The 19,278-nt window shown below is 34.1% G+C and overlaps 1 protein-coding gene across 2 annotated transcripts; it reads right to left on the bottom strand.

The window, feature by feature from the left end:
• Positions 1-126: 126 nt before the first annotated feature.
• Positions 127-12,093, bottom strand: LOC106064561 (coiled-coil domain-containing protein 174-like). 2 transcript variants are annotated; one of them, XM_056032430.1, is made up of 10 exons: positions 11,896-12,093; positions 7,106-7,201; positions 6,483-6,598; positions 5,289-5,350; positions 4,792-4,921; positions 4,530-4,690; positions 4,095-4,189; positions 3,453-3,555; positions 1,388-1,570; positions 127-984 (listed from the first exon to the last, which is right to left on the bottom strand). In XM_056032430.1, the coding sequence occupies exons 1-10, from the start codon at positions 11,926-11,928 to the stop codon at positions 266-268; spliced, it is 1,698 nt and encodes a 565-aa protein (XP_055888405.1). In that variant the 5' UTR covers positions 11,929-12,093; the 3' UTR covers positions 127-265. The 2 variants fall into 2 exon arrangements, with proteins under 2 accessions (XP_055888405.1, XP_013078594.2); XM_013223140.2 differs by having other exon boundaries at positions 11,878-12,092.
• Positions 12,094-19,278: the final 7,185 nt, after the last annotated feature.

The following is a 19,278-nucleotide window of genomic DNA, read 5'->3' as shown; positions in this document are numbered from 1 at the left end:
GTTTAGAAATATCTCACTGTTGTTTGAAGTTATTAAAACCATGCATAACGTTCATCTGCCTTTCTTTTTCCATTCAAACATTGTCAGATATGGTCAGCTTAAAGGTTTAATAAACATAACACAGTGTTGGGTTACAGTTTTAAGTATGTAATGATTTATTTAAGAAAATTATATAATAATAATCCATAAAAATAAGTATTTTTAAGACGAGTTTATTAAGTTCAGAGAAAATTTTAACTGACTTAACAACAAAAGAAATATAAAACTATATTGAATTGTTCTCTTCTTGTTTTAGTGTATACATAACTGGAGCACTAGAAATTTCATTTCTATTTCCCATATGTGATATTTCCTCAGTAGTTTGATTGAACTGTTTCAGTTTAGCAGCAGTGAAACTGCCGGGGGTGTAATTCACAGCATTCACTTCTAGTAGAGAAGTATCACTAGGTGGCAGTGATGCCATACTGTCATTCTGAACAAACCTTGTATCAACTAGAGAAAGTTTGGGTTTCTTGGGCTGCATATAGCCACTCTTGTAGGTGGCAGCAGTACTGTCTAATGAAGTGCTAGAGATTGGAGTTGCCACTGGCCAAGCAGGATAAATGTGAGGCTGGTAGTTGGTAACAGAAGCTGGAGTATTATCGTAACTGTAATCTACCGGGGCATTCTGGGGATATGCACCATAAGTGTGAGACATATAGTACTGGGTACAATAGGATGGATCAGTGAAATGTTCACCATTGGAAACATTCCTATTATAAAATATCTGCTCAGATGAACTATCACAGGATGTTGGAAATGTATGACCATTCAAAGCATTCTTATGGACAGAACTACTATCTATGAAAGACTTTTGTGGTCCAGGTTTTTCTTTCCTACGCAGGTCTTCCTTGGAAGCAGTACTAGTGAAATAGCTGTCTGGAGGAGCAAAGTCTGACTCTCTCTCTTTTCTTCTTTCCTCAACATAAGACTTGACTGGGAAAACTAAAAATAAAAACACAAGTTTTTCATTACAAACAGGAGAAAAAAAAATACATTTCACTATTATGTGATCAACTTCAAACAAAGACAGAAGTTAAAAATACATTTCACTATTATGTGATCAACTTCAAACAAAGACAGAAGTTAAAAATACATTTCACTATTATGTGATCAACTTCAAACAAAGACAGAAGTTAAAAATACATTTCACTATTATGTGATCAACTTCAAACAAAGACAGAAGTTAAAAATACATTTCACTATTATCTGATCAACTTCAAACAAAGACAGAAGTTAAAAATACATTTCACTATTATCTGATCAACTTCAAACAAAGACAGAAGTTAAAAATACATTTCACTATTATGTGATCAACTTCAAACAAAGACAGAAGTTAAAAATAAACCTTTTCCTCTATCCCACTCTCTGATTGGTTTTTTGGTTTGTTCACTGGTACTGACATCTTGGTGTACAGAAGGCACATCAAGTTCTTTGCTTGTGCTAAGCTCTGCGCTAACAGGTTGTTTGCAGGAATCAGAATCAGAAATGATAAGTTGTGTATTGGCTTTAGCATCAATGTCTTGTTTCACTAATGTAAATATAGAACAAGAAAAGAATCAATTGAAAAAAAACATACAAAATACTTTTTAAAAAAAAGCTTTTTGGTATATGAACTAATTGGTTATTTGTTTAAATTGATTCTTGTGTTGTCAGGTCAAAGAAATAATTTTGCAAATTTTCTGCTTGATCCAAAATTGGGTGTGGGAGAAATAATGTGTACAAACCAGACAGACAGACAGTGAGTTGATATAAGCTTTGTAAAAATCAAACAAAACAATAGGGTTTATTAAAAGAAATTTGTACAAATCAAACACGAACATAAAACTAAAATGCTTTTTAAGCTTAGTTAGTCCAATATTAGTATTTGTATTTTGGGTTTTTGGCACATCAGCACAATTTAGGCCATGTCGTTACCGTAATTCCTCAGGGGTTATCCTCTCTTCGTATCACAAGAGCTAAATTTATACAGCTAAGTCATTAAAAACAAGGTCTATTCACAGTTAAGATTGTAAAAATTTAATAAAAATCTGTTGTAAATATTACATGTTCACAATTTATTTGCCCTATAACAAATCAAACTTTCGCAGAGAACCCCCACTTACCGGACAAAGCCCAGTACCTTCCCAGGATCGACATTATCAAACAGTGTTTTTAGGTTGTGTGCTCTAAAATATTTCCCCCTAATATCCTGATATCTGGAGCAATCAATGAGGATATTTTCCACAGTGAGACAAGAGTCACAGTACTCACAAAGTGGGGGCTCCTCTCTCTTCAGCACAAAGGAGTGCATGATGTAGGTGTGGCCAATCCTAAGTATGGACATGGTCGTCCTTCCACACCTTGTCAGACCTTTAGATGTTGGCCGCCACCTGACATCCGCTACAGTGTGTCTGAGTTTGTTGTGGGTCTGAGCCTCCCACCGATTCTGACACTCTCGATAGGTGGCAGAGGCCAATACTAGAATGTGCATCCTCTGTTTGGGATCTCATTAACTCTTTCTCTCCTAATTAACGATATCATCGTTGATTTGACCTCATTAAATTAAATTAATATTTGGTCTTATTAACCTTAATTTGTGTTATATAAAAAGAGCATGCATTCTCCTATAATTCTATACCAAAAGTAACATTTTCTGATGACAAATAAAAAAGTTATTTCAGTTTAACAGTGTAGAATGTACTAATGTGAAAAATGAACAACTCTGCCAAAACGTGGAAAAATAATTACAGAGATAAAGTGTTAACTCAAGAAAACAAACTAACAAATACAAAAAAGAGCAGTAAGACTAATAAAAAAAACAAATGAATATTCACATTTGACTTGGGTAACACCACTAGTAAAATCACTAAATTTAGAGACACTTCAGGACTTAGGAATAAAACATAAAGTAGCAATAATACGTAAAACACTAAACCATAATTTACAAATACAAAAATAAAATACTCAAAAAGACACAAAGATAGAGGCAATTTTGAAATTCCATATGCTAGGACAAATTTGTAAAGTGCTCCTTCCCTGGTGCAATAGAGAATGGAAAATGGAACGGAGTGCCTAAATTAGCCAGGAAAACCAACAACTTAGCAAAGTTTATCATGTATGACTAGAGTGACGCATGAAATGTGTAGGACGTAATTATCATCTCTTTCGAAGTAACATCTGTAATCTATAAGATAAGATAATATACTTGCTGTAGACAAGAGATGTGGACATCAGTTTATTTGAATTATAATTTACAGACTTTCTTTCACCCTGTGTACAACTCTTAGAATATTTTTGTTCAGATTGAGCATAAAACAAATGCAGTACAAAGGAGATTAATACATTACCAAAGGGTTACCTTCTTTCCAATTTCTCTAACTTTTAAAACAAATGCATTACCATGGAGATCTTATACATTACCAAAGAATTACCTTCTTTCAAATTTCTTCTCTGTCTAACTTTGGCCAACCTCTCCTCCATCTGAGTCTTTCTTTTAGCTTTAATGCTGTCTTTACGAGCTTGCTCATCTATAGTCTGAAAACAAATGAATATAAATCTTTGCTTTCAAGTCTCAAGATGAAGAATGCAGCTACTTCAATCTTTAAGAAATCTGTTCAATAGCAAATACAAATGTGACTTTTAGTAACCATTCTTCCAACATAACTAAAGCAATAAAGACAAATGTCATAACTGAAACAGTAGTCACTATATTCTCCAAGACAAGCAATTTTCAGAAATAAAGTTGATGACCAAACATTTTTAATGCCCTATTTAGAATGATGAGGAAATGCTATTGACACAATAATTATTGCTATTTTTTTTTGATAACTAAAATCTCAATAATAAATGTAAAAACAAGACTCAGCATTACTGAGCATTCTATGTCAAGCATTACTGAGTAACTTTACAATTAGCATCCAACTATTCAATTGAAATAATTGTGCATGTGGAAAATGAAAGTTGTAACATGATGAGGACTATGACACGTGAGAAGAGAGTCTGGCAGTACATTGCTTTCGTTAATTGGGCCAAGTTTAAAACTTGTAATGTCTAAGACAGATTTGGTGTCTTACTTCTTTATGAAGTTTTTTAAGGCTAGCTAATTCACTTTCTCTTTGTTCGTGGTCTTTTGAAAATTGAAAGAAGCCCACACCATGGTTTCTGATTTCTGTAACAAGAAAATTTCATAGTTTATTTAAATTATTCAATCTATATTTATTTTAATTATTCAATATGTAGCACAATATTCAAATTGATTAAATTTGTAATAAACATTTTCAGGTCAGAAAAATGATTCCCCTCCCTCCCCCCATTCTTCAAAAAAAAATAAATGAATAAGTTATTTGGATACAGGATGGAAGTTTTACTATATTATTAACTAGAAATATTTTAGTTGTATGTCTTTCAAGCATAAAGCCACAGTCAAATGCCATCTAGCTTCAACAAGTAAGGAAAGAAAGTGGGAATAGATTTGTGTACTTTGTTGTCTAATAATTTGTTTGACTTACCATCAAACTGAATGTTAGAATAGTGAATATCATTCTGAGATTTCTGTAAGAGTTCATTTGCTTCACTCTCCCATTTTTCTCTAAGTTTTTCTCTAAATGCTTCGGATGCGACTAGTAAAGATGACTCTTCTTCCTCTTTTGATGACAGCTGTTCATTGAATCTACAAATAGTTTTTTTTTTTCAGAAAAAAAATAAAAATTTCATAATACATTTATATATATTATATTTCTAAAACATCTATTGAGATGAGATTAGAATTACTTTGATGTATTTGGTTGAGATGATTTGGTCTTTTCAGTTGTTTCTCTTTCTAAATTCTGTTTAGCTTCCAACATTGAGTCTAACACTTTCTTTTGGAAATCCACCAAGTAGTATTCACTGCCATCTTCATCTAAAAATTATTTTCAAAATGATAAACTTAGAATTTCAAAGTCAACAATCATTAGCAATAATACATTGCCATAACAGGAGACAACATTTAAAAAAATCAGACATCATGTATTCTTGAAAAAAAAAAAATTCAAAGCATATATTCAAACCGACTACAAATTAACACTGAAAGATAATTTCGCTTCCAATAAATTTTATTTATAATCTTTAAATTAGTTCTTTATTCAAACCTATTTTAGGTTTTACAAACATCAGCATCAAACACACAACAAAAGGAAAGGAGAAAAGGGTCATGAGGCTTGTTATAATTAAGTTTTACTTTAAACAAAAATTTGAAGACAAAGAAAACTAAAAACAATTCTCAGAACCTGGAACAACAGAACTCTGTGAGATCTTGTCATACAGTTTGGCTTTCTCTTCTAGAATTTTCCTAAAAAAATAAAGTTATGATAAAAGTTATAGAAATAGTAAAATGACAGAGGTAAACAGTTTAAATCAAATCCAATTTCAATTTGTTGGGACCAATAAAATGTTCTAATCTTATCTTACAATGAGTGAAATAGCGCACTACATGAGCTAACACATTACACATTATCTAACATGTTGGGAAGACATTCTCAAGAGAGTTTCTAATACATATAATCAGAAGTAATGACAACTGATATAATAAATCACATTCAACTAATTCAATTCCAGTTCATATTGTACCTACAAGTACAAATAACAATAATAATTGATTTTGTAATTTGAATAAATAAAAAGAAAATAGCTATGCAAGTAAAATAAAGAGAATAAACTGACATCTAACAAATTAAAAGATGAACATGAAAGAAGATTGACTTTACTATTGAACATAACCGCCCTTAAACTTTCAACACAACTATTGTGGCTATAACTATTATGGCGGATCTGGTTTTTTATTTTTTTTGTTTTTGTTTAACTTTATCTAAAAAAAAAAAGATATTAATCTTGTGCAGAGAAAGAACCACCATGCTACTATCAAATGATTGAGAAAATGTAAATATTTCTTAATTAGTAAACAATTCACACTTGGTTGCATTCAATTGTTACAGACATATCAAGATAATTGAATACAAGATAATCAAAAGTCATTCCTCAAGGTACAGTGGAGGGAGCATGAAGAAAGGATCATCCAAAGAAAAGCTGGCTGGATAGCATAAAAGAATCTCTTGATATCCTACTAAGAACAGCTGCTGACCTGGAAAAGTGGAGGGATTTGGTTACACTAACTGTCACAGCCCCCCTACGACAAAAGTCAAGTGATAGATGATGATTATGAAACAATTCACACTTCACTGCATTAAATTGTTATAGACATATCAAGATAAATAAAAACCCATCACTATCTAACCGACTGAATGAGCTAACACACTACATATATCTAACATGAACACAATCTAGCAACAAGTTTCAAATATATGTAAACTGAAAAAATGATAACTCATATATTAAAACATAACAAATAATGTAATATAATATAACAAATAATGTAATATAATTTGTGAATAAGCAAAGATAAAAAAAAAAAGATAAAAGCAAACCTAGACTTCTGTAGCATGTCATCTTCATTGTCAACTGGAGATCTACTCTCAACATCTTTTTTTGCTCTCTCCAACACACCAGAATTAGATTCATCAAGTAAACTGCTTTTTAAACTCTGTGACGAGGTAACTAACAATGTTGTAAGGTTTCATTGATGGATATTATTTTTTTTAAATAATAAAAAAAATACTTACACTTGAAGTTTGAGATATTAATAATTCTAAAAACTATTTCATAAATAATTATATGTAACATCGTAAACCAAAATTTAAAAATACATGCATTATTAATATAATCCTGTTTATTTTGATAGATTCAGATAATCTTTAGAGTATGCAATGACGATCAAGAAATAAATATAGATAATTAAACTTAAACTCTGCTAAATCATTCGTTTTCATGGCTCCTTCAGGCAACCCATTTCATGCTCTGATAGCACTGGGGAAGAATTTGTTCTAGAATATATAGAATAAGAAATGTGCCTTTATCTTTGATCAATTTTGGGTGAATATTTTAGCATGGAATGAAAAATTCTATTTAGGTTTAATAAGAACATGTAAATATTTTATATATTTTTTTTTATTTCCGAATAAAAAATGAAGTATTAGAAAAAGTACATTACCTTAGATCGTTTTAAATGTAGGTAAGTCTCATTGTTTAACTTTTTTTGCTTGAACTCTTCCTGCTTTCGAAATAATTCTGCTTTCAGCTCTACAATCTAAAGTCAATGAAATGGAAATGTTTGTTAAGTTAGTGATATGTGATACATATATTCTATCATAAGACTCAAGACATATTTAAAAAAGGTATCGGTGAAAAAATTGTCTTCTTAAAAAGACATAAAACTTGAGTCATTAAATTGAGTCATATTGTTAAACAAAGTCACCATCCAAATGTGTTAGATTGCTATATATATAAATATAAATATAATATAAACTTGCATGTGTATTGGCTTTACGAGCACTATAATTTTTAAAAAATAAGATTTTGCTGGCTGAATGATTCTTTTTGGATTTTTCTATTATAATACAAGACATGTAGCGAGTCAAATAAAACTTCTACGCCGGCCAGATTTGGGCCATAGTTAGCCCATCACTGATCAGGAATCTAGATATATAGAGAGAGACTAGAGTGGGTTAGACGGAGACCTATAACTTTATGTGTGAAGTGACTTACCTAGATTTAATAAGATTTATATCTGAGTCTATATAGATCTAGACCTAATCAAAGTAGAACAGATTAGTAGATTAATTTGGATCTAAAGACTACTATAATACTAGACAACAGGTATAAAATGTACTTGTCTGTTTGTCACTCCTTCCCACCACTCTCTCTTCTTTGCCCACCTTGTGATCGCTTCCTTTCTTTAATAAAAGACTTGTTTAGGGATGCTGGAGTCTTCCATTCTGCAGACGTGACTTGCCCATCGCTACTGAGACTTTGCAGGCTTGCTCTTTGAATGACTTCAGTATCAGATTTTTTTTTCTTGCTATTAAACATTTAGTATTTTTCTGAGACAGAACATGTGAAAGTGGTTCAGCTTTTTTGCATGTCTTCTGTATACTGTCAACATTTCTGAGTCATATGGCAATGTGGGGAGAATGACAGTTAGATAGACCCCAACTTTATACAAGTGTTAATAACTCCTCTCCAAACATTTTAGTAAGTCTACTATACGATAGACTGGCTTTGGTGATATGTATGTCAATTTCATTATCAATGTTTCTGTTTTGGGAAAGTGTATTGCCAAGGTAGGTGAAACTTTCCACTGCATTTATTTATTGTTCATTTATCTTAATGCTTGGATCTGAGTAGGCTTTACCTGGAGCAGGCTTCAGTCATTGTGTTTGCAGTGAAGCCGAAGTCTTAACATGTTCTTGAAAAGTCTCTGACTATCCTCTCCAGATCAATTTTGGAGTAGGCATTTAGGGCAAAGTCATCTGCAAATCAGGTCCCTGATTGTTGCAGATTTTGTTTTTGATTTCGCTTTGAGCAGCCTCGGGTAGAATAGGTCACCTTCACATCTATATGTTACATTTATTCCGCTATTCCATCAGCCAACATAGCAGAGAACTTGATAGTGAACAGCATATGTGTGCTACGACACAACCCTGTTTTACCCCATTTGATACAGCAAAGGGCTCAGAGTCAGATGGTTCTCCACTCTCCTGAACTCTCCATGCCATCATAAAAATCTCACCATGGTTATGAATTTTTGTGGACATACATACTTAGATCTTCCAGAGTCCTTCTCTGCTAACACTGTTGAATGCTTTTGTTAGGTCAACATAAATTGAGAAGAGGTCAATTCTTGGCATTTTTCCTAGAGCTGCCTCACTAAAAAGGTGTCAATGGTTCTATTCTCCTTTTTGAAGCCACACTGACTTTCTGGTAGTAGCCCATGTTCTAGATCACGGCCCGTCGACCTCATGCGGCCCACCAGAGTGTTTTAAGCGGCTCGCGAATACCTACAGAATTCAGGTGTGCCCACAGATTAAACAGATAATAAAGGGGAAAAAATTAATTAAATAATTTTAAATATCTTCTTATCTCTTATGATGAAGAGGCTAAAGAAACATTGTCTCTGCATGTCATTCTAAAAAGTCTAAAGCAAATGAAGATTATGCTTATTGACAATATTTCGAAACATTCATTCAAAGACACTAACTCAGACCAGTATTTATTCAATGCTATGAAGGATTGTGTAGAAAGCATTATGTTGGCTTGGAACAAAATGGCAAGTGTAAGAACTGATGGCGCCCGTGCTTTGACTGAGTAAAACAGGTTTTCTAATAAATTTAAGAACAATTTCCCAACTATACACTCTACATGGGAAAGTTTGCACAAAGCTGCATTGAATATCAACATGTTATTGACCTAATTATCTCAGTGATTAAACTTATCAGAGCTAGAGGTCTTAACCAAAGGCAGTTCCGAGAAGTACTTGAAGATGTGGAAACAAAACTTTACGATGTTCGGTACCACAGCAGTGTGCACTGGCTTAGCATTTGCAAGGTTTTGAGAAGAATATGAGATCTTTTCCATTTCTCCAGGCAAGCAAGTTAAAACAGGGTTAATCATTTTCCTTTGATGAAAGGTTTCTAGTAAAATGGTTGAAAAGTACATGACTTGTTGAATTTCAAATGCAAATTTTAAGACATCAAGATCTTGATACCAGTTTTCAATATCCTCACTTCAGCATTTAGTACAGAAGCTGATTCAGCTCCGACGAAATACCTCCAAGCAAATTACGACCTTCAAGGGGAGTTTTATGGAAGCCAGAAGCTGTATTTTCCACACTTAAAAAAACTTAATGCTAAATTTTTACATTATTTGGGTCCACATAAATCGTGAACTTTTTTTTTTTGTTTGAAAGCAAACAAGCGTAAGAACAACTTGATGCTGACAGACTGTAATTTGACAGCAGTCATAAGGATAACAACTAGTTAGCTAGTTCCACCACAGTTCCAGAACATTATGCACGAGTGTAAAAATTAAACATTTTACATTAAGTACAACAATACAACTGGATTGTTGTGATGAATTGTGATGTAAAAAGGCAATAACAAAATTTTGAAAAATATTTGTAAAATTAGTTTTAGAAATCACTAAATCTTGTTGTAATTCCTCAAACAGTAGTGTAAAAAAAGATGTACATGTCTAATACACTATCCATGTATATGTAAATACATATTATATAATTGTAGCCCCCCATTCCTAAATTTTTTTATGCCACCCTCAAAAGAAAAAGGTTGCCCACCCCTGTTCTAGGTGATCTATGTACCAATTTGGTATGATAAGTACAAGGTTTTCCTAGCACTAAAGAGAAGTGATATTCCTCTGTGGTTCTCGCAGAGTCAGTGGTTTCCTTTTGCTTGTGGTCTATAGGGCAGATGATGTAACGGTCATCTATTTCTGTGGCCTACAGTTAACAAGAGTGTCATGTGGCCAGCACAACAACTGACCGCCTTTACTTTTCCCCAACTAATCTCAGGACCCATTAGTGGCATTAGAGCTGGGTGGACTCAGAGGCGTCCAAAGATCCCAAAATTAAAAATCCCAGTCTTCACCAGGATTAGAACCCGGGACCCCCATTCAGAAGCATGGGCTTTACTGCTCAGCCACCAAGCCTCCTCCTTTTGTTTGTATAGATGGACCATTGTTGCATCTTTAAAATTAAAATCTTGTGGCATTAAGCTTAAAGCTAGTATTGTATTGTTCATACTCTTTAAGACTCTTAGACACTTACTGACTTAAACTTAACTCTACTACATAGAGTCCTAGAGTTAGAGTGTCGTCTCTACTCTTTGTTATGTATCAATAATCAATATGAATAGATCATAGATTCTAATAAAATCTAATACAATTACGAGTAACAATTAATTGACAATATAAATAGATAAATATTTTAAATATTCTCAAATACAATAATTTGAATAATCAACAAAATGTTACAAAACACTACTTTATATTTTTATTTATTACTACTTATTACTTAGTTTAACTTAGTTACTTTATTAGTTTATTATTACTAGATCTAGTCTATTACTTAGACTTAGAATATAATCTAGAACAGTGATGCCCAAAGTACAGCCCGCGGGCCGGTGATGTGGTTCCATCCGGCCCGCCAAAATGTCGGTACAAAAAGTAGAAAATCCTGCCCCCTTAAAAAATAGTTGTAAATGTATCTTTACCTTTGTTAGGGCCCTCACAATTTTCTGTGATGGATTGATACCATGACCTTTAACGAATGTGCGATTATGAGTTTATGAAATGAAACTCTGAATGTAGAATCTACCAGGAAAAGTAAATGGATCTTTTTTTTTTTTGTGGAACATGATAATAAGCCAACATATTTGGTTTGTAAAGACAGTCTGGCTGTTTTAAACAAAAAAAAAACATACAGCGGCATTATAAAATAAATATGAAGGCCTTCTTGGTTTGAGCTGCGTCTAAAAGATTGGTCAAACTGCACCTACAGATTGGAGGACAGATGAGAATATTTACAGAAAAGAGACAAGAAAATAAGTAGGTGTTAAGAGTAGCTAAAAATAGTAAAATGTTGATAGACTTTAAATATCCCATTAATTAATGTATATTGTAAGAACTAGATTCTAGATCTAGATGATAGATCCAATAGTTTCAGATAGCTTTTTCATTTCAGGTGAATTTTGATTTCATTTTGCGTACTTTTTTGTTGATGTGGCCCGCGTCATGCGTTTCGAAAGTTAAAATGGCCCACAGGTCGAATAAGTTTGAGCATCACTGATCTAGAATGTCTAGAGTCTAGATAACTGATAAGAAATAAAGTCAATAAAGAATTAAGATAGTCACATAGTTACATAGTTACGATAGTAGTTTTTTTAGTTTAAGTCATTTAAGTTTGTAACTTACTGCTGATGAAACTGTTACTGTAGTAATGTCTGGATGATCATCTTTGTTCATTTTATGATTTTAAAAGTGTTTAAATATAGATTTAGCAAGACACAGGCCGACAGGGTGTTATAGATCTAGATCTATATAAATCTTAGAATGTCTTAGACCTTAGGCCTTAGGTTAGACTTTCTTAGATTTTCACTAGACTAGATCTAAATCTATTTTGTTTATAATACTCTATTTCCGGTTTCTTATATAGCAATGAAACATTTCGCATTTTAAGAATAAAAATAATTATTTATTTATCTTGTTATTTTTAATTGCAGACGTTCCTTCAGATTAGTCTTGTTAGACACACTCACAGAAAAGGAGAGAGAAGGGGAAAAAATATGACAGGCCTTTATAAATGAGGACAAAAAATGAGGATTACAATCAATCAAAGTCATACAGTATATCATCATAATAATTCTGTTTCCTACATAGATCACGCTCAATAGGAAGAATTACCAAATGTTTCAATCTATCTTTGAGAATTGTTGACCTCAAGTAATTCTTCATTAGTTTGAGGCGCGAGAAGCTTCTTTCACCAGATTACACGATTACAGCTGGTACATAATGCCGCGCGTAAGATTGGCGTTTTCCATATAGCATAATCACTGCAATGAGTTACTTTATTAATTTTTCTTTGTAGATTAGATTGTCAAAAAAAAAACACAAAAAAAAAAAACTCGAGCCTGGGCCCTATAGGCTATTATAACTTGACAAAATGGGGGATCTCATACGAAGGATTTTACCAAGATGTCAGGAATGAGTGACTGACCCCTCTCTGCGAAGGTCGTCCATGATGATATCGCCTCTTTTTATTGTGGGGTTAAATAGCGCACCTTCAATATGGGTCTTGGAAGTCACTCACATTGCCTACTCCTTGAGTCATAATCTTGGTTCAACTGGAAGCATGGCCCAATGGAGATTCCTAGCTCCGTATTCCCACCCGACCTTCGAGGGTTACAACAGACAGGTCCATCTATTTTAGCTCGCGTCCTCCGTCGGTACGCCTAGGCCTATCATTGTATGCAGTGTTGATAAGTTTCTATTAATAAGTTACCATCAACACGAACACGTCTTTTAACTTTTCTATAGTTTCTGTATAATACACAATTAGGCCTAGGGCCTAGATGTATAGGCCTATTTAATGCGCTCAATTTCATTGCTTGTGCTCACTTTCATTGGATCAAAAACATTGGTAGTTGTAAAACGTCAATTAAATAGATACCACTTTAATATATAAAAGACTTTTAAAGGTTTCAATGAGACATGCACGTGTTTCAATATCAATGTTGTCTATAAATAGATTTATCTTTCTCCTTCACAAATGTTCAACAGCGAGTGCACTGAATACTTGTGTGATTAATATATGACACGTTCCTTCCTCTAATGTCTCCTCTCATTTATCCCCACTCTCTCCTGCTGCTTTCCTCCGAGTGAGTTGATTTGGAGGAAAAGTAAGACTATGTATCATGGGCGTAGCCAGGATTTTAAAAAGCCCTCTGGAGGAGCGGGTTTAAACCACTGGCGGATCCAGGGGGGGGGCGGTAGGGGCGATCGCCCCCCCCACTCGGCCGACCCCCCCCCCCGAAGGGGGGGGGGGGCGGACGAACTTTAGTATAGGATTCACACAATTTGTATACGAATTTATTACTTATGTTAAAAATATATACTAATTATTTATATTTCAACCTATTTTTAGATTATTTCGCCCCCCCCCTCTAGTATGTTGGCCGATTTGGTGGGGTCGGGAGGGGGCGATGGTATCAATCCCGCCCCCGCCTTAACTTTCGAGTGGGGGGGGCGGTCCAATTTATTGGTAGAAATCACAGCCTGCTAACAAAATCAATTAAATATCTATATCCTTGTAACTTGTTATTGATATTTTAACTGATCTTTATATTATGTCGTTCCCTGTTTGCCGATTGGTGGGGGGTGGGGGAGGGACGAATACCTCATCTGCCCTTCCCACCTAAACCCTTTGAGTGGGGGGGGGGCGGTCCGTTTTTATGGAGAAATCATAGTTTGTGAACAAAATTAGTTGAATTAATATATACATTTTATATTATGTCGCTCCATTTCTGGTATTTTGGCCGATTCGGCGGGGTGAGGGGGGGCGATTGCATGTACTGCCCTCCTCACTCTAGCCCTCTGAGTGCTGGGGGGGCGGTCCTATTTTTGTGGAGAATCATAGTTTGTGAATAAAATTAGTTGAATATCTATATAATATAAACTACGTATTGATATGTGACCCATTGTAAATATGTCGTACCATGGCTGCCTGGTCGTGCGGTTTGCACGCTGGACTGTCGTTCAGATTTATCGATGGTCCGGGGTTCAAACCCTGCCCGCTCCCATCCCCCGTCGTCCTGCGGGAGGTTTGGACAAGGAAGTAAACTATCTTCAACTCTGAAGAAACATCCGAAACATGTAAAACATTTTACATAACATTTTTACACTCTAATCTCAAATTGTATCATTAGTAAATTTTAAATGAAAAAGGGTTGTACCAGGTGGGAGGGGCGATACATGCAATCGCATTTCCCCCATCGGACAAATCAATACTTTTTCTTTTTGTATTATAGTTAAGAAATTACAAAATTAAAAAAATTGTCACTGATATAATTTATATATGCTATAAATTAAATTCTTATATCGAGTCGCCCCACCCCTATTCTTTAATGCCAAATGCAATCATTAGCAGAAATTATAAAAAAAAAGCGAGGATAAGTCGTTTTCACTCAATCGCCCCTCCCCTTTTCAGACAGATTTTATGTAATTTCACATGAATTTATCATAAGTATTTTAAGAAAGACTTTGCATTGGAAAAGTTAGAATTCAAACGAAATTTTTCAGTATAAGAGTCATGATTGAGATGAGTTCTAAACTCAAATAACATTTTCATAGTCGCCTTTTCCCAACCTTTACTCAATCTGATATTTTTCTAGCTAAATAAATTTGGGACTATTACTCACAATATATACTAGAGTCTTCTTGAATACTATTTATCGAATAAGTTTTTTTTCGGCGGCGGTCCTGAAAGCAAAAATCTAAATACGTGGGGTATCCTATCTTTTCAAGGAACAAATCGGTTTTATTTGCAATGTATTATGGGCCTATAAATTCAAATTAGAATATTTTCAAGTACAACATTATTCGAAAGGTCGTTTTTCAATAGTATGAATAATGAGCTTCAGGTCAGGAGAATGCGTTTCTGCAGTGAAGAATGCAAGAAAACGCTTTTGGCGTCGGGGCTTCAACCCGAACTCCATATATGAGTAATGAGTTGTAGATGTCAGGAGAATGCGTTTCTGCAGAGAAGAATGCAAGAAAACGCTTTTGGCGTCGGGGCATCGCCCCGAACTTCATTTATGGGTAATGAGTTGTAGATGTCAGGAGAATGCGTTTCTGCAGAGAAGAATGCAAAAAAACGCTTTTGGCGTCGGGGCTTCGCCCCGAACTTCATTTATGGGTAATGAGTTGTAGATGTCAGGAGAATGCGTTTCTGCAATGAAGAATGCAAGAAAACGCTTTTGGCGTCGGGGCTTCGCCCCGAACTCCATTGATGAATAATGAGCTGTACTTGTCAGGAGAATGCGTTTCTGCAGTGAAAAAAGCAAGAAAACGCTTATGGCGTCGGGCTTCGCCCCGAACTTCAACAGAGAACCTTATAGCGCTGCCCCATTTGTTTTGTTTTTCGCCCAAGGTTGAGAAATGCTTGTTTTTTTTATTCTCATATATATATATATATATATATATATATATATATATATATATATATATATATATATATATATACATATATATGTGTGTGCGTGTGTGTGTGTGTGTGCGCATGCGCTGTATGCACGTTTATGCGTTAGTGTTAGGGTTTGGAAAAAAATCGCCCCCCCCACTCCAAAGTTCTGGATCCGCCAGTGGTTTAAACTCAACCCCACCCCACTTTGGCTTGGCTACGCTCATAGAATTTTGAGTGTGTAATTTGCTTTTTTTATATTGAAGAGTTTTTTTTTTTTAGCCTCGCTGGTGTGTGTGTGTGGGGGAGTCAAACTAAAACCCCCTTTGGCTACGCTCATAGATTTTGGAGGTGTGTAATTTCCTTTTTTGTATTGAATAGGTATTTTTTTTCGCTTCAAACCCCGCTGAAGGGGGGTTTAAACTCAAAACCTATTTGGCTACGCTCAAAGATTTTTGAGTGTAATTTGCTTTTTTTTTATATTGAAGAGGTATTTTTAGCTTTAAACCCCACTGCTGGAGGGGGGTTTAAACTCAAAACCCCTTTGGCCCCGCTCATAGCATTTTGAGTGGATAATTTGCTTTTTTATATAGAAGAGGTGGTTTTTAGCTCTAAACCCCGTTGAGGAAGTTTTAAACACAAAACCCCTCTTGGCTATACGCTCATAGAATCTGGTGACTGATGTATGGATAGTCTTATATTGAAGGAGGATTTTATCGTAAATTTCTGAGGGGGTTTTAAAATCAAAATCTTCCTTAGCTTTGCTCTTGGAATTTTGGGATTGTCGTTTGCATTCTTTTTTTTTGGGGGGTTTCGTTACATAGAAGAGGGGGATTAGACTGCAAAACTCCCTGGTAGGGGGTTCCCATGGCTGCGCTGGGGCAAGTGATGGTTTAGTATTAAAATCTCTTCTAAAATAAACAGAATGAAAGCAAAAATCAGTCACTTAATTAATCCGATCCTGCGAGGGGGGGGGGGCTTTGAACCCCAAAACCCACCCCCTGGCTACGCCCATGCTATGTATACATATATGTACAACGGGTTTGTATTAACCATAACTAGAAATGTTTGATATTCGAACTCGAAATAAACCGATTTCAATACTTATTAAATTATAACTTGTATAACTTAAATTTTAAAGTCCCGTTTGTATTTACCCGAGTAGAGAAGAGAACCCATGAAAAAAAGGGTACGACATGGCCTAAAATGAACCGATATACCATACACACAAAAAAATCAAAATTGTTCTACATTCATTCCAGCCGCATCAATGTTCTCCCACGTTCACATCCTTTAACTCAGTGTTTCAGCGAGGCCTATAGTAGTAGACTATGTGTTCCACGAACTACTAGAACAAGAAAAGTGTTCCGATAAATTCTGACTTTCTTACAGTGTTTGCATTCTGTTTTGCAAGGTCGTCGAGATAGTGCATTAGCATCCTGGTGAATTTCAAATTCATGTTTGCAGACGCTCGATCCATCTGACTTTCATGGCTCTTAAACGAAGCAGCCATTGTATTGCTGCGTGATCTGTGCTTAGGAGACATTTCGGCCCATAAAGCTACTTATGAAAAATGAGAGTCAAAGTGTTTTTATAATTTAGGATAGCACCAGAAAAATGTTTAATAAAAACAAACAGTATGGTAATTATTTAAATTTATGCCTGACAGCTGAACAGTCTGTATACCAAACAAAACATTTTTTTTAACCATTAGGGAAACGTACATATACAATTAAACATTGTATACAAAAAAAAGTACCATTTGTATCTATCTATCTATCGATGTCATTAGAGAAAAGGCTAACAAGTCTCACAAAAACATTTTAAACACCATTCATTTGTTTTAATATTAAAATTTGAAATATATTGGTGCTACATAAAGTATTTGAACTATTGTGTGTGTCGGTATAAAGATTACAAAAAAAAAAAAAAAAAAAAAAACAGATTAATCCCCAAACTTGAATGAATGAAAAAATCTTAATTAAAAAAAAACCCCTCTTTATAAAGAATATTCAATAATAGAATGCCCTGAGTTATATAGGTAAAACAAAAATCCTAGAGAATATCTGTACAAAAGAAAAAATTGAAATAAACAACTGGTGTTGATAACAAAACAAAACAAAAAAGCACACAATTCATTATAAAAAATATTTAAAAAATCAAAAAAATAATATCTTTAAACATAGTTATGTGGAATAGGTCTTCAACAGAAAGCAGTTATTGTACCACTGTCACCAAAGTTTGACTGCAAAAAAAAAAACACAATGAAAATTATTTTTTATTTAGTAGATAAATGAGAAGCAAGTAAGTTTTTGAGATAAATGTAACAAGGAAATAATTCCAGAATGTGTCAAGGCCACTAGAGCTCAATCTGTATTGATAAAATGATCTTTTCATTCAAACATAGATAAAAAGTTTTCTATTTTTTTAAAAAATAAACAGATACTTATACAAAGAAATAAAATAAATGGCAGCTGTAGTAGCTAAAGAATGTGATAACAGATGCACCAGCCAAAGAATGAGGCAAACAAACAACAGCTGTACTAACTATAGGATGATATAAACAGCTGTTGTTATAAAACTTGTGATCACATTTATATACCCTGGTCAAAGTAACTGATGCTTAAGAAAACATTTCAAATTTTCCATAGTTAATATACTCTATATCTTCTATGTGAAGGGTAACTATATGAGTTTTAGACATTGTGCATCATTTTAGACATTATTACATGAAACAAACATATTTTATAAAATGAAAGAAGAAAATTGAAGAATGACATTTATTGAGCCATTACAAGAATGAATGTGTCACATTTACATTGCAGGAATGAATGTGTCACATCTCACACTGCAGGAATGAATGTGTCACATCTCACATTAGAAAAATGAATGTGTCACATCTCACATTGCAGGAATGAATGTGTCACATCTCACATTAGAAGAATGAATGTGTCACATCTCACATTACAAGAATGAATGTCTCACATCTCACATTGCAGGAATGAATGTGTCACATCTCACATTGCAGGAATGAATGTGTAACATCTCACATTAGAAGAATGAATGTGTAACATCTAACATTAGAAGAATGAATGTGTAACATCTCACATTAGAAGAATGAATGTGTCACATCTCACATTAGAAGAATGAATGTGTCACATCTCACATTAGAAGAATGAATGTGTAACATCTCACATTAGAAGAATGAATGTGTAACATCTCACATTAGAAGAATGAATGTGTAACATCTAACATTAGAAGAATGAATGTGTAACATCTCACATTAGAAGAATGAATGTGTCACATCTCACATTGCAGGAATGAATAAACCCACACTTCACAATGCAAAAGATTATTAAGCTAATTGATAGAAATGGAAACAAATTATCAAATTATAACCAAATTATATAAAGCTTCAGGTACATTAGATGAGTGAGCTGAAAGGTGGATAATGTGGCAGAGGAGTTCCATGAAAACGCTTTAAAGACCAGCTTAGGTGCCAATTGGCTTTAACTGACATAGAAGAGAGCATCTGGATGTAGGTGGTTTCAAGAATTTACTTTTACAAATATTTGAAAATTGAAATTGCCTAAAATTAACTTGATTAACTCATTAACCTTAAAGTAAAATTTTTTAAA

Source organism: Biomphalaria glabrata, chromosome 6 (genome assembly GCF_947242115.1).
Source record: "Biomphalaria glabrata chromosome 6, xgBioGlab47.1, whole genome shotgun sequence".
Classification (NCBI taxonomy): Eukaryota; Metazoa; Mollusca; class Gastropoda; family Planorbidae; genus Biomphalaria; species Biomphalaria glabrata.
The sequence above is the reverse complement of the archived record's forward strand: the minus strand, read 5'-3'. Positions and strand labels throughout refer to the sequence as shown.

Coding starts and splice junctions, on each gene's coding strand:
- LOC106064561 (XM_013223140.2), bottom strand. CDS start 11,928: ATGAACAAAGATGATCATCCAGACATTACTACAGTAACAGTTTCATCA. Junction 6,599..7,105: donor TACATTTAAAACGATCTAAG/GTAATGTACTTT, acceptor ACCTCGTCACAG/AGTTTAAAAAGCAGTTTACT. Junction 3,556..4,094: donor TTAAAAAACTTCATAAAGAA/GTAAGACACCAA, acceptor ATTTGTTTTCAG/ACTATAGATGAGCAAGCTCG.